A 16,051-nucleotide genomic window follows, 5' to 3' on the forward strand; every position below is an offset into this window, starting at 1 on the left:
TCTGAGCGATTTAATTGCAAATAGACCAAAGACAACATATCAAGTGTTGAAACGAAAGAAAATTGAAAGAAATTTCTATTGTTTTATGTAAAATATATCCTCTTTTTTTTTTTATTTGATGGCAGCAGCTTTCATTGCCTTTTATTTTTTTATTTTTATGAATTGATTTACTTTTACGTTTAAATCTTCTCTGCTAAATGCAGAAGATCAGTTCGGACCGTTAAGGAGCCCGTTAATGGGAAGATCTCCTTCCTGGGAGGTTGTGCATTACAGCTCTGAACGAGCTGCAACATATTTGAGTCTCTCCTATAAAAACGAGCTGTTTTTATTCATAAATAAATCGGGGAGCGGGGAAAAAAAAAAATAATAATAAATTTTATTCCCGTCCTCCGTCTCCGCAGTCTTTTGAGCAGGACGGCCGCTCGAAGGACGGTGACTGCGGACAGATCCAGAAGGCGGCCAGCGCCGTCACCAGCGCGCTCTCCAAACGCCACAACAGCACCGTCATCCTGGCTGTGGTGGAGGTCAAGGTGGAGATGCTGGTGGAGTGTCCCCCCGTCGGTGAGTCGCACGTTTGCGAAACGGCTCTTACGGACGCGCGAGCCTCGCGTTCCTGTGCTTGCGTTGGCACAGTTCCTTTGACATTTTACAGAAATTCGCAGATTTGTTTAGCTTAGCTTAGCACGGAGACTGGAAGCGGGGGGGAACTGTTAGCGTTGCCCCTCAACGTCGACACCGGTTAACACTGCGCGTGGATTTATGTGTTGACGGAAGCAACAGTGGCTTGATTTAGTGACATCACGCAGCTCCTCTGCAGTCCTGTGTTCAAAGTGAAGCTGCTGCTTTGACAGTTTTAAGCCTCAACAAAACCCGGATTACTTCCGAATGTGGTTTTAATGAACGGCGCAGTGCTGCTCGCCAGCCTTGTGTACCGAACACAAAAAAAAAAAAAAGAGATTAATTTAATTTAACTCTGAAATGAGGCAGAAAATGAGCACATTTGTGTTCATTTAAAAAGGTTTTAAATTCAATTTGTTGCATAAACTTTCTGGTCTGGAGGCTCCGAAGAAAATTGAGCAGATCTGATCTTCTGAAAATGTACTTTTCTTGCTCCTCCGCGGTTCATTTATCCTCCGGAGAACTGAGTAGTTTTGCATTTTACAAACTCTTACTATTGAGGTCACTTTTCCAACATCTCCTCAAACGCCCCCTCTCCTCCTTCTCCTCCTCCTCCTCCTCCTCCCACCCCCCCGCCCCGCAGGTTACCTGGTCCCGGTGCTGTGCGTCGTGTTCAGCGTCCTCTGGATCTTCTGCATCATCGTCTGCGTTTGGTGGACGCGCAAGAGGAAGAAAGAGCGCGAGAGGGCGGCCCGGTCCGAGGAGACGACGGTCAACAACCAGCTGGAGCCGCTGCGGAGCAACGCCCTCAAGGACAACCGCGACAAGGACATTCAGTACGAATGCAAGAAACTGATGGGCCCCTCGGACAGGACGTGCGACGGGGCCGAGGGCGAGGAGGAAGGGGAGCCGGAGGGGGAGCGCGAGGAAGACGAGGAGCGGGCGCCGGGCGCCGGGGACAGGTGCCCGCCTCAGAAGTGCTCCGCGGTGGCGGCGCAGGACAGGGGGGCGATGGGCAAGGGCGGCGTGGTCTGCACGGCGCGCAGCGGTCCGGTGAAGGCGCCGCACCGGACGCCGTACAGCCCCAAGGACAACCGGTGTAAAAACCTGAACGCCGCCAAGCTCGGCGAGGACATTAAAGACCATTACGTTTGAACGCACGGCAGAAGGAGGGAACCCCCCCCTCGGAGTCCAAAAAACAACAACAAAAAAAACAACAACAACAACAAACTGCGATGTCTTCAACGTCTCTTAAAAGCACCAAAAGTGAAGATTACAGATGCTTTAATTTTTTTTTTTTTTTTTTGTATTTTCGTTCGTCACAACTTATTTAACTTCTTCGTCTGCTGCACCGAGGCTCGTTTTACCAAAAAAAAACAAAACAAACAAAACAAACAAACAAAAAAACAAAACAAACAAAAACAAAAAGACACGGAAACTTCACCGCTTCTGGATTTCAGTTTAATCGTCGCACCGTTGAAGTCGAGAGGAATTTTCAGATTTTTCTTATTTTTTCTGTTTACGAACTGTTTCCGTTTCGCTCCATGAACACTAACGCTCACCTTCGGGTTGTTTTTTTTTGTTTTTTTTAACCCGTTCCTCCGAGATTTTAACTGAACGTGATTGGCTGGCAGCTGTTAAACGTCGTTTCTACTGCGTGGTGCATTCGGTTCCTGTCTGCCTTAGCCCCCCCCCCCCAAAAAAAAAAAAAAACAACAACAACCTGCGGGGCCTTTTCTACACTGTCTTCAAATCATGTTTTAATTTTTAAGAAAAAGAAAGAAAAAAAAAAAAGTTTTATATGCATTCGAGTTGGCGCGGAGAACCGACCTATGACGCCTGGCATGACAATTTTTGTTTGTTTACATTCATAAACATCTTTTCCATTTTGTGTTGAGGCTTAAAGGTTCTTGTAATACCCTTTCAAAATAATGGTCACTGCTTCCTGCGAGTCTACACGATGATTTTTTTTTTTTTTTTTCAGTATTTGCATTTGTTAGAAAAAGTGCCTTCAGTCCCTGTTTTTTGTTTTTTTTCTCCTTTTCTCTCCTCTTGTAGACTTTATGCAGATTTTTAAACGCATAAAAGGGAAAGATGTCCTGATAACAACTCTTCATATCGCAGTAAAGACTTATTTTCTTCGCGGTGTACATATGTAAATATGAACAAATGGCTGTGTATATTTGAGTTTAGTAACTTAAGTGATGCTTTGTATCATAGTTATTCTACAGATTGTTTTGTGGTCTTTTTTTTTTTCTCTCTCTAATGATGTCATTCCGTTTGTCGGTGTCTGTCGACAGTCTGCCAGGTTTTATACAGATTCTCGGACGGTGTCTTTGGTCACAAACAACGAGTTGAAAGAGTAAACAATCAGGATTGTTTGTCTGGATGTGGTATAATCATTTTTTTTTTTTTTTTTTTTAATTACAGCTGTTCAGAACACAAATGCAGAGTTTGAAGAGCCGTGCGTTCGTTCTGTCAATCGTCGTGATCCGCCGAGTCACCAGGGAGCTCCTTTTCCCAACAGTCATCTTCATTTCACTGGAGAGCGAACGTTGACGTGTTTTCGTGGGACTTTTGTCTCCTTAAAAACAGATCGAGAGGGCCTCATTCTGCAGGTTTCACCTCTCTCGGCTGTTTTATTGAAATTTTTGTTGTTTGAAAAAGCCCCAACAAATCCAAGTCTTACCTGAAGAAGTCGTACAGAGGGATATTTAACACTCCGAGTATCGTAACGTTGGCGTCGAATCAGACAAACGTGGTGTTGCAGAACTGAGAGTTGGACATTCGTCATGTCAAAAGCAAAAGTGAAGCATTGTGGGAAGTTGCGTAACTCTGCACTTCACTTTTCATTTCATTTTTTTTATGCCTGTACGGCAGCGTGTAAATATGGTCGCAGGTTGCAAAAACGAAACGGCTTCTGACTTGTTTGATGCCATTAAATATCATCCTGTTGTTCCTTTTAAACTACGCTTCTGTTCAAAAATGCTATTTTTAATTTTTTTTTTTAATTTTTAAATTTACATTTCTGAGGAGATCCGCTTTCACGCTGCTTATTAGATTATTTTGACTTCAAATGGCATAAAGGACATTTTCTTTGTTCATCTGGTTGGAAGTCTTGAACCAACCACCACCGATGCGTCTAATTTTGAAATTTTCAACGCTTACGGGTCACAGGGTCCAAACAACTTCAAACCGCCGCTGTCGGTGTGTCTTCAACCTCCTCCTTCGGTTATAAATTTACAGTTTTTACAGTCTGTCGACAGCAGAGACGGCACGCGGGGCGGCGAGGGGTTCGGTGGAAAAACCTCGCCCGGAAATCATCCACCCGGCATGAAGTGCCCTTTAGCAAGACACTGAATTGTCAAAATCAGAAAGTGTGGTGTGAATGGGAATCTGAATGTGCATCCTGATTTTTTTTTTTAAATTTTTTTTATTTTTAAGCCCCGCCTCTCCCTGTGTATCTATTCTGGTCTAATGAAGGGAACAAGTTGTGTTGTGGATGTTGTGGATGTTGTCCGGTCCGTTTCTGCACAAGAACACACAGCAAGAGAGAAATGTTCAGCGTTACCTCCACAGCAGCAGTGGTGGGGAATAAATACAAAAAATACAAAAATACAAAAAAAAAAGCCTGATATTACCACGATTTGTGGAAAAACATGATTTTTTTTTTTTTTTTTTTTTTTTTTGTGATTAATGCTAATGCAAGCATGGAAAACCCAAATTAAGTTTCTGTCAGTACATTTTACGTTGTGTTAGTCCCACAGGAGGGGCTGAATATGCAGAACATTGTAATTATTTTGTAAAAAATTTGGTAAAAGTCTTGGTTTGTTAGTGGAATTTTTTTTTTGTTTGTTCTTAGAACAATCCTATTATTTATTAAAGTATTTTATACCAACATTCATTTTGTTGTCTTTTTTGTTTGTCTTTTTTTTTTTTGTTGGTGTTAAAGATATTTAATATTTTGCCGCTATGACTCGGGAGAGCTTATTATTTGTAGGCAGCTACCTTATTTTTAAAAGTTGTTTCCGGCTGAATTGAATGATTTCGATTTTACTTTTGAGTATTTTCAGACGTTTTGCATTTGTAAGAAAAACGGACTTCAGAAAAAGGACCGAAACGCGACCGCGTTCCAGTTTAAGAATGTTTGAGCTTCAAATCTCGTCCCGTCTTGTCGTTTTTCAAAAATGATATCAACATAAATCATTGCGCATTTAACTTTTTTCCACTTGGATCAAAATGTCTAAAGTTATAAAAAAAAAAAAAAAAAAAAAAAATCTACGCGCGTTTTCCTGAAACGTTACAAACCTTGGTGTTAATCTCAATCCAACAATTTCTAGGCCGATCACCGCATCTCCCGACCTCCCGCTTCATTTAGCGCCGAGCTGGCGGGTCCGATCCTTCGCGTGGCTCCGTCTGCCCCCCCCCCCTTTTTTTTTTAATGACGCCGTGGGAAATGATTAACGTCAGACCGCTCTGCATGAAAGCCCTCCCGGCAGCTGTGTTGGACATCCTCAGATGCTCGGTGGGACGTTACGCGCCGCGTGTTCATTAACTCGGCGGTTGTTTTGTGGGAGAATGGGAAACGTGTCCGGCGCCCCGGGTTCCTGCGGTGGCCGTGCGGGGGGGGGGGGGGGGGCGCGCTCTCGTCCCGCACGGGCTTCGTTTTCCCCACGCGGGCGCGTCGGGATCGCGTTGCAGAGCTGAATATCGCAATGAAACGGATGAACTGCAAATATTGGCCGCAGATCATTTCAGCGTTTGGGCTCGATCGTCAATTCTTGACCTTTTGGAAGCGACGACGGACCTCATCTGGAGTTTACAGTGTGAGTCGCCAGCAGATACTGTAAACCTGTCGCGAAGGATTAAAGATGTTAAAACTTTCATAATTCATAAGTACCTTCGGGTGATGTCGTCCATGTTCGGGCGTCAACAATTATAATGACAACGATCGTAAAAGTCCAGAATAGCTTTAGGAGCTCGTGGCACGTTTTCTCACCTTTTAAACTTGTTTTTTTTTTTTTAAGCCGACGTAGATGAGAAGTGTTTGTAAGGGAAATTTGATGGTTGTCAAAATCTACAGAAACAATACAACACATTTTATAGCCTATTGTTTATCTTATTTTACTTTATTAAGTTAAAGATGGGACGTCCGCCTTTTGCCGTATGTTTTTTTAAAATTTTTAAATTTTATTAAAATAGCCTAATTCTTTGAGGATAGGAACCACGTATACACTCGGATAACATTAATCCAAGAAGAAGACCGTGCAATGGAAAATTCTGCTGCATTTTCTCAGCTGTTTTGACAGGTTTAATTTCCACACTGAAGATGGCGCCTGCCGCGACGCTCATAAATTGATTCCCTCTGTCAGGAGCCTTCAGAAACACTCAGCAGGTTAAGCGAGGTGGACCAAAAACGCCTTAAGGGCTGACTCCGAAAGGCTGAACCCAAAATCAAAGTTCATCAAAGTAACGCACGCTGCGCGATGACCGGTTCTCGCGATAAGACCACTTTTCTCATCGACTACGTCACTTCCCCGTGAGCCGGCGTGCTACCTGTTGTGGTGAGAGGAGAAGCTGGAGAACCTGACTGACTGACTGTAAAGTTATTTTGTTGGTGAAGTACGTTTTTTTTTTGTATTTGTATTTTTTAAAATTCATTTATTTTTTTCCCCGTTTAGCATTTCCAGCTAAGCAATAAGCTTGTAGCAATAATTGATAAAAAAAAAAAAGAAAAAAAAAGAAATCGTCATTAAAATGATGGACACCGTTTAAAAAAACACACAAATCAAAATAGCCATGAAGTCACGATAAAGCTTTGCGAAAGCCGTTTTATTTTTGCTGAAACTATTTAATATGCATTCATGTTCTTCTGTTCATGTACAAAACATTAAGAGCTTGCTTCTGCTGTCGTTTTTCTTCTGGAAACGTGAGAAGATTTGAGTTTAAAGATGACTGTTCATCCCAAATGAATCATTGCTGGATTAACTAAAAAGTCCAATGACCTGCTGTCGTCCTCAGTTTTGGGGTTTTAAAGGCACAACATTTATAGATCCTTTGTTTAAAATGACTTGACGGCTTCAATCTTGGAAGTTAGTTTTTTTTTGTTTTTTTTTTCCAAAGTCAACTTTAATGCCAATACCATATGTACAAGAGGTACAGAGAGATCGAAATATTGTTTCTCACAGTCCCACGGGGTGCAAAATATAAAGATAAAACAAGAAAAGTATAAATATGTAACAATAAAACAAACAACCACAGTGATGCTTAACTGCAGTATATATATATATATATATATATATATATATATAAGTCCAATGTAGTGCAAATTTAGGGCCTGTGTGGGCAGATTAAATGTTTCAGATGCATAAACCAATGTGACGTACAGTGTATGTACAGTACTGTGCTTAATTTCAGGCACATGTTATAATGCGAGTATGAGTTTTAAAATAATGCTATAAATATCAATAAAAACATTTTTTTAAGCCAGTAATAAAGAAAACACCTGAATCAAATCAGCGCACGCAGTTCTCCTCGTTGCACTCGGCGGGTGGGTTTTTCTGAGCCCGCTGGACTCCACGGCGTTGAACTCGTGGCCGCGCGGTGCCGAACGAATGACTTTTCATACCTCCTGATCACGACGACCCCGACGTCAACCCCCCGTCTACGTGTTCGGACAGCGCAGTCACGAATCCGCGCTCCATTTGACGCTCGTCCTCCCGGATCACTTAAACCACCAAACACAAAGTCGTCTCCGTGGTGATGCAGCGACGCCTCCGCTGTACGTTCAACTCAAAGCCTTCCTGCGCGCGGGCGGACGACTCGCCCTGGCAGGTCGCCCGCCGAGAAGATTGACGGCCTGCGCGGCCGCCGGGCGCTCGGCGACGGCGGACCCGCTGCGTTTCAGGTCGTCCGGCTGGTTCGCTGCGCAACCGCAGCGGGTTGGATGCTTTGGTAGAAGCAAGCAGCGTTTTGGGCCGTACGAGTTCCCCCCCCCCCCCCCCCCCCCCCCGGCTGACTTTAAATCAAGAATGAGCCACTAAAGTGTCTCCTGCATGTCTGGGCATGGCCGCGAGGGTGCTTGAGTAATTCACAAACTCTTAACACATTTCGTTTGACTACAGGGGAGTCTGAGGACACGTCGAAAATGTGTCATACCTCCGTGTGAACCTGAAAGTTCTCGGTAAGTTTGAGCATTTAGGGACTTTCCAGTGTTCAAGTTCCCACACGTAAAATGAAGAAGAAACATTTCAGATTTTTGCACGATTTCAAGGCGATTCATCAAACTTAATCTGATTAGTGTTAACTCCAGATTTGAATTGAATCAGCCTACAGCCGTTGATCAGCTGTTTCCAGCAGAACGTCGCTGACTAAGCTGCATTTTTAAGGTGGGAAACGCGTCATCAGAGTCAGAAGTCCGATTTTTTTAAAAATTATTATTCTGAATAAAGAAGAGCTTTTATTAGAGAAAGCAGCTTCACCGCAGATCCAGAATTGACCAAATAAATAAGTATAATCTGTAAAAGCCGTGTCAGAAGGAGGTGCTGTCCGCTTGTGGTCTCAAAAGGGGGGACACGCCAGAGTAAAAAAAAATGGTCACAACCGGACCTCAAACGTCGCACTGAAACGGCTCTGTTGGGTAAAGTCGAGTGGCCGTCACACGGGTATCAGAGCGGTGTCGGGCTCGTCGGGGTGTCACCGTAAAACCCGAGCTACTCCCCGACCTGCTGCTGTGGCGCCGCTCTGCTTTAAAACACAATGACCCAGATATAATGAAGCTGTGAGGCTCAGTGACTCCCCTACCACCCAGCCGCCTCCTCCTCCTCCTCCTCCTCCTCCTCCTGCTTCCCACCCACACACACTCACACACTCACTCACTCACTCACACTCACTCACTCTCCCTCCCCCTCCACCTGTTTTCACACGAACACACACCCGACTGATGATGAAACACATCCACGGCCTCTGCTGCTGGACCCGTGAGCCTCGGGGCGGTGGTGCTACGAGGGCGTCTCTGCAAAAGCACTTCGGATATGTTCGTAAACCTTTTGTGTAAATAAGAAGTTTAACCGGTGCGTCCGTCTCTCCTGAACCTTCGTGCAAATCAGTCACCGGTACGTCCGATTAAATCGCTGCTTCTCAACTCTTATTTCAGTGAATTCAAATCTCCGAACGTGCTGTCAGTTGTTGTCCCAGTTCTGGTTGGCATAGCCGTCTCTTTCTCTTGTGTGGTTTGAAAGCATTCGTTTTAAGTCACTTCGGACGTGGTGTGCGTCTGCATGGCGAACTGGACCGGTCCGTGAACACAAATGCCACCGACAGAGAAGGCTGGCGGTTATTCCTGAAGAGGCTTCGGTTGTTTGATGTCTGCGGTGAAATGCTCAGCTGTATGTTCTGCCAGGCAGTGATGGCCGGTGTCTTGTTTTATGCTTTTATGCGGCTGGTTTAAAAAAATAAAAAATAAAAAAAAAAGCTGCTGGCAGTGTGGACATTCTGGTTGCAGTGGTTGGAGATGTGAATACAGAGGAAGTTAATGGTTATAATGGTTAACACCGGCCATCCTCTGCTAAACATGCTGGCAGGTCAGTTGCAGCAGTTGGCTCATCTCGATGTGCTGCAGGACTGAAAACGGTTAGAAGATCTTTTTTTTTTTTTTTTTTTTTTTTTTTTTTCCCTCAGCCAGGAGCTGTTGCTCATCATCTGGACTGTTGCCTCCTTCTCCTGCCTCTGCTCTTTCTCCACAGTGTGTTGGACTGTGAATCATCTGTGTCAGGCTTCCAGGATATTCAAGGACTGTGTTTTATTTAGTGCACTTTTTATTCTACCGATCTATTTATTTGCTGATGGCTTGATTCTTCTTCGGTAATCCCTTTGGGTCTCGGCTCTATTCGTCGGCCCACATTTGACTTTTATTTTTCAGTCTTTTGATATAGATTTTATTTTTTTGTTCAGTTGGGCTTCAGCTTGGGACATTTTTTTGTTGTTGCGACAAACGTCTTTCAGTCTCACGCGCCGCTCGGATGTGTTTTGAGGCAGATGGAGGTATCAGGGGTTTGACAGCACGTCAGGAGGAGGAGGAGGAGGAGGAGGAGGCAAAGCCGTAGCTTGCACGCGGGTACGGAGACGGGGAGGGAGGCAGGAATGCCTCGGACAGGAGGACAGCAGGAGAGCCGGATTCCTCCTCGGAGCGGCCACGCCTCGGCCTCTCCGCTGGCGGCGAGCCCGCCGACTCCTCCCAGGGTTAGGGCCCCGAGTCCACATGTTCAAACGGAGATGAAAGGCACCCGGTAGGAAGGTTCGCCGGTGCCAATACCAACCGCCTGCCAAGTAAGCCCTGCTTAACGCGCTCCTCCAGATGTCCCCCCCCCCCCCCCCGACACTGAATATTCCGCTCCCCGGAGACGTGGAAGGGAGCCTCCGCTTGACCCCTTCACATCAAAGTGCGGAGGAGGACTCAAAAACAATGAGGAGCAAGAGTTTTTTTGTGTGTGCGTGCGTGTGCAGAGCGAGAGGGAGAATCGATGATTTAGGAAGGGGTAGGAGGTGGGTTGGGCCCCTCATCAGAATAGCTGACGTTAATGCCCGTGTCCTGCGGCTACGAACGCAGACAGCGGAGGATAGACGGAGCCCACGCCCACGGCCTCGTAGTCCCAACGCTTCCGCGCACGCCGCCCCGTGCGCACGCGTGCGGAGGCGCAATCCGAGTCCCCCCCCCCCCCCCCCCGCCCCCCGCGTTCACGGGAACATCTGCTTTCCCCGGCAAAGTCCGGTTTCGGGCCGGAGGTCCGCTGCGAGACGACGCAAACACTCTCCAGTACGGAAGTCCGCGACATCCTCAAATTCTTGTCCGTTTCCACCGAAACGACCGGACGGACGGCGCAATAATCTCCCCGGTAACCGCTTCTGTTTTAACCTCAACCTTTCGACCTTCATCTTTTTATATGCAGTCAGTGGTTTTTTTTGGTTTTTTTTAAACTGCCAGCTTCCCGGGCGTTTTCACAGCCGGACATATACTGTGTGTACGGTACGGGAATGAAGCCGATGCGGCCGACAGCACAGCAAAGTTGACCATTTTCCCCCGTATTGGTAGGATTTTACCGTCACGGCTGCAGGACTTCATCAAAACGCCGAAACGACAGACTCGGAGCATTTTGTCAAGTGTCAGCAATTTAGAAAAAAAAACAACAAAAAAAAAAACCCAACAAATTAAAACAGCCAAGGTGCTCTGTCAGAGCGGTGGAACGGTTTGAGTCACCGCCTTTAGAAATGTGAAGCGAGTGTGGATGCGGCACGCCTGGCTTACATGTACTCCACCCAGGGCTACGCATTTCATAGACAAGCCTAAACTCAGAAAGGAACGCTGCGACTCCCGATGTCATCCACCTATTCATCACCGCTAATGGGCTGGATCCGTTTTCAGGTCAGAGTCGCGCCGCTCGCACATCATGAAAGCCCAGGGAGTCTTCTTTTCACAGGAAGGAGAAAGTGGATGTTATTGTGTTACTGTAAAACACATGATCTTTGCGCTTACATAGACGTGCGTGCCGCACGCTGCTAATTTGTCGAATGACGCGGGTCGGCGGGTTTTTATGGAGCAACGAAAACAGCTCGGAGGTGAAAGGAAAAGTTCAGCTGCGGTTGACGGTCATAATAGTGTGTGTATATATATATATATATATATATATTTATATAAATATATATATAAATATAAATATAAATATAAATATATATATATATATAAATATAAATATAAATATATATAAATAAATATATATAAATATAAATAAACTGACTTTCTGACCTTTCGGTGCACTCTGTGCAGCTCACACACATGCACACGCACACATACACACACACACACACACACACTGTCTCTAACACACATGCACACGCACACACACATACACGCACACACACACACACTGTCTCTAACACACACACACACACACACACACACACACACACTGTCTCTAACACACATGCACACACACACACACACACACACACACACACACACACACACACACACACACACACACACACACTGTCTCTAACACACATGCACACACACACACACACACACACACACACACACACACACACACACACACACTGTCTCTAACACGCGCACGCACACACACTGTCTCTAACACACGCGCACACACACACACCCACACACACACACACACACACACACACACACACACACACACACACACACACACACACACACACACACACACACTGTCTCTAACACACACACACACACACTCACTCCCACACGCACACACACACACTGTCTCTAACAAACACACACACACACACACACACACACACACACACACACACACACACACACACACTGTCTCTAACACACATGCACACACATGCACACACACACACACACACACACACACACACACACTGTCTCTAACACACATGCACACACACACACACACACACACACACACTGTCTCTAACACGCGCACGCACACACACTGTCTCTAACACACGCGCACACACACACACACACACACACACACACACATACACACACACACACTCTCTCTAACACACACATACACACACACACACACACACACACACACACACACACACACACACACTGTCTCTAACACACACACACACACACTCACTCCCACACACGCACACACACACACACACACACACACACACACACACACACACACACACACACACACACACTGTCTCTAACAAACACACACACACACACACACACACACACACACACACACACACTGTCTCTAACACACACACTCACTCCCACACACGACACGGGGCGAGGCGGACCTTACGTCATGCCATTTGCACGCTGTGAGGTCGAGCCTTGGGGCCGGCGGTGTTGAGACAAGCGCTGTTGAGACAAGCGCGATGGACGGACCACTGTGTCATCAGTTGGCCGGAGGTGCAACAAAAAGGCTTTAATGCGTGATTAAGTCCCGAATCAGCTCTCATTATGAGTGAGCACGTCAACCGTGAGCGCAGCGTGGCTCCCTTTCAGAAAACTGAACCCTGTGTCCAACGCCACCCCCCCCCCGCCCCCACCCACCCACCACCACCCCCACCACCACCACCACCTCTGTGGCTCAACAAGCTTCTGTTGTTTTAGCCTCTCCACATCTTCGCCTCTTGTCATCACTCGCCAGCGTCTGTCTTCTGACACTTTATTCAAAGCTGCAACACGCGACCCTTTTTCATGAGTCGGCACAAAACGCTCGTGCCGCCCTCCCTCCCCCTTTGTAAGTTCTCGCTCCGGCGGTGTCACTCAACGTGATGAATACGTTTGGGCCGAGCCCCCACCCCACCCACCGCCCCGGGGGTTTAATCGCTATCCCAGAATCCTTCACAAGCGCCGAAGATACAGAAAGTAAATCTGCCAGCCTGCAGTTTAAAAATCAACCCTGAGGAGGTGGTGTGTTTTTTTTTGTTTTTGTTTTTTTTAAATTGGGGGCTGCTCCGACGTTTGTGTAGCTTCACTCTGATTTGACACGACTCCCGTTTACTTTAGTGACCTCTGACCTCTCTCTGAGTGCCACTAGAAGCACTCGCGGTAAATGCTGTCAGTCGAGTCATCAGAAAAAATGGATCACTCCTGTTGAAACATTATTTAAAGAAGTGATATAAAGGATCATATGTCTTATATTTTGCCTGCCGAGTCGTGTGTATTTGTACAAAGGTTGATTATACTGCAGGTGTTGCAAATTGACCTTCATTTTTTTTTTTTTTTTTTAAATAATCCTCTTATTTCGAGTGGCTTCATCGGCACCGTTTTCCAGTATCGACCGTTGAAATACATCTCCCGCAACGACACCACCTGCGGGAAGCGGAGATGTCCAAGAGCCGTCTTTTTGGTTTCATCGGTTCAGCGGGACATTGTGTCTTCTCCTCGTCCTCGACGGAGGACCGAGACATTCGGAAGCAGTGCGGCAGCCCCCTCTTGCGACTACCGTTGCAAGTTTTAGGGAGTCTGATCCAACTAGGAGGAGACTTATGGGGCAGACCCAGATTACCTCGGAGGGATCACGTCTCCTTTCTGGCCTGTGAACGCTCCGGGACGCTCCAGGAAGCGCTGCCTCTGCACCCTGATTTATTTGAAAATTGATCGTGAAAGGACGACGTCTTGTTTTGCCATCACTGATTTAAATTTCTTTTTTTTTTTTTTTTTTTGGACTACCTGACCAGGAAAGCCTCAAACGGACTCGGCGACGACCTCTGTGAACGCCGGCTCTTACCAGAAACCCGCTCGCGGTGCGTCTCTCTCTCTCTCTCTCTTAACTCTCTGGGAAGCCGTGCTTGTCTAAACAGTACGAAAGTTAGTTGTCAAAACCGTCGCCGACGAAACAAAAAAAAAAAAAAAAAAAAGCTCTTGATGTTCTGCCATTTTTATAATTCACGTATAATCTCAGCGGCCGCAGCTCTTAAGTGTCGAGGGTGGAAGAGTCTGCAGGCACACGTTGTTCCCATTTATGCCACCTGTGTTCTCCCACCTCTCCCCTCTCAGAGGCCGGTCGCCCTTCTCGCAGCAGAATCGCGTCAATCGCCGGAGGCCCAATGTGTGCAGAGCAATTCATCTTGATGACATGGGTTAAAAAAACACACACACAAAAAAACTTTTACTGCTCAGAAAAAAAGTGCTTTTTTTTTTTTCACTTTGCACATCGTAAAAAGTATTAGACGAGTCGTACGGTGCATCAGGTACATCAAAAGGCAAAACCAGTGTGGATACTCTGCAGCGGACGCAGTGAAATGTCAATCAAAGTTTTTAAAAACGCACTCGACAGTTTCAGCGCATAAAAGTTAAATGCGTTTTTCTTTAACCGAACGTTTGTGTCCGATGCCCAGCCGACGCCTGTCGATAATTCTAATAGTGCAATTGACTTAAAGTAGAATCTAATCAAGTTATACAAAAAAAAAAAATCTGAAATTACAATTCATAATTGTGTGTTGTAGATTAAAAAAAACAAACAACAACAACAACTATATTTAGTACCCAGCAGGCTTTTGTGCGAAGTGGCCGTTAAGATTTCTTATCGGAAAAGTCGATGAAATGACGGCGAAGAGACGCAAAACGAACTGCAAAGAAACTAAAATGACGCACAAAGACGCACAAAGACAACATAAAAAAAACAAAACTACAAATAGATGCAAAACGACTCCACATTTTTTTGCCTCTATGTAGGAAGGTCGAAGGACCTTTTAAAATGTGCCCGCTCTGTGAATTTTACATACGCTATATTAATATCCTTTTTTTTTTTTTTTGGGTAATATTGTGGTTGACTACTTCAACAGTGCTCGCCAGCCACGTGTAAATCACTCGGTTGTCAACGGATCTGCTGACAACTCCACTAATTCATCCGATTTGCTGGTGAACGAGTGTCTTCTCGGCTCCTTACACCATGTACTTGTACGGTCGATTAGTCGAGTTTTGCTTCGGGGAGGAATTCTTTAACATCCTCGTCTCTCCATCATCTTTTTTTTCCTTCCACCAAAGTCCCCCCCCCCCCCCCCTCCTCCTCCTCTGACATATCCTCACTTCTAAACTTCCCTGAAGTGAAACGCTGCAGCGATCTATCCGTCTTTCGCTCCGTCTTCCTCTCCGGGGCGCTGGAGTTTTTTGTTGTTGTTGTTGTTGTTGTTGTTGTTGTTTTTCTTTCGAAGATGTTGTCTTTGCACTCATCTCGCTTCACTTTGAGCTTTTCATCAGACTCCAACCCTTTTCCGTCTCCCTCCGTTTAAAAACCTGCCAGGTTGGGTTTTTGCTCCAGGGGACATCGCCGCACCTGCGTAACATTAAACCCTGTCCCCTGTCCCTGGCTCCCTGATGCTCGTCCTCGATGATGGAAAGAGGCGTGCCGGAGAGTCCCCCCCCCCCCTTTGTCTCCCTGGGCACATTGCACTCATACCTCCTTGTTTTTGTTGTTGTTGTTGTTGTTTTTTTGCTACCCGTCCATCACGGCTTACACCGCGGGCTCTGCTGGTTGCAATGTCGTAGTACAATAAGATCGGAGGCCGATTCGGAGTGATGAACCAATTTTTCCATATTTCTTTTTTTTTTTAAACTCGGTCTCATCATTAAAAAAAAAACCCCCAAAAAACCCCTCCTCCTTTCCCCCCCTCAGGATTTTGGAGGAGCTGAATTGCCGTTTTTAAATCAAACGTGTCGAGATCGGCCCGTTCGGGAGAGCAGAGAAAGCCGCTCCGCCGGAGAGACGACGTTACCTTACAGCTGCTGGCGGCCAACGCTCATTTTTATTGTTTTTTTTAATTTTTTTTTATAGCGTGCTTCTGCTTGAATTTTTTTTAGGAGGCGAGGAGTTTTTGTATTGATTTTTTTTTTTTTAACGTTACATTACATTTTCATTTAGCTGACGCTTTTATCCAAAGCGACTTA

At 45.8% G+C, this 16,051-nt stretch overlaps 1 protein-coding gene across 2 annotated transcripts in view; it reads left to right on the forward strand.

Annotated features, from left to right (window-relative positions):
* The window catches only part of LOC138205134 (protein jagged-2-like), a 48,608-nt gene extending 46,464 nt beyond the window's left edge, over positions 1-2,144 (forward strand). For both annotated transcript variants that reach the window (XM_069160860.1, XM_069160861.1), the window contains 2 exons: positions 402-561; positions 1,262-2,144. In XM_069160860.1, coding sequence (XP_069016961.1) covers positions 402-561; positions 1,262-1,773 — 672 coding nt within the window. In that variant the 3' untranslated portion in view covers positions 1,774-2,144. The remainder of the gene's footprint in view (positions 1-401; positions 562-1,261) is intronic.
* The last annotated feature ends 13,907 nt before the right edge of the window (positions 2,145-16,051 follow it).

This window comes from Embiotoca jacksoni, unplaced genomic scaffold, assembly GCF_022577435.1.
Source record: "Embiotoca jacksoni isolate LCO1_2020_lvr unplaced genomic scaffold, fEmbJac1.0.p SCAF_27, whole genome shotgun sequence".
NCBI lineage: Eukaryota > Metazoa > Chordata > Actinopteri > Embiotocidae > Embiotoca > Embiotoca jacksoni.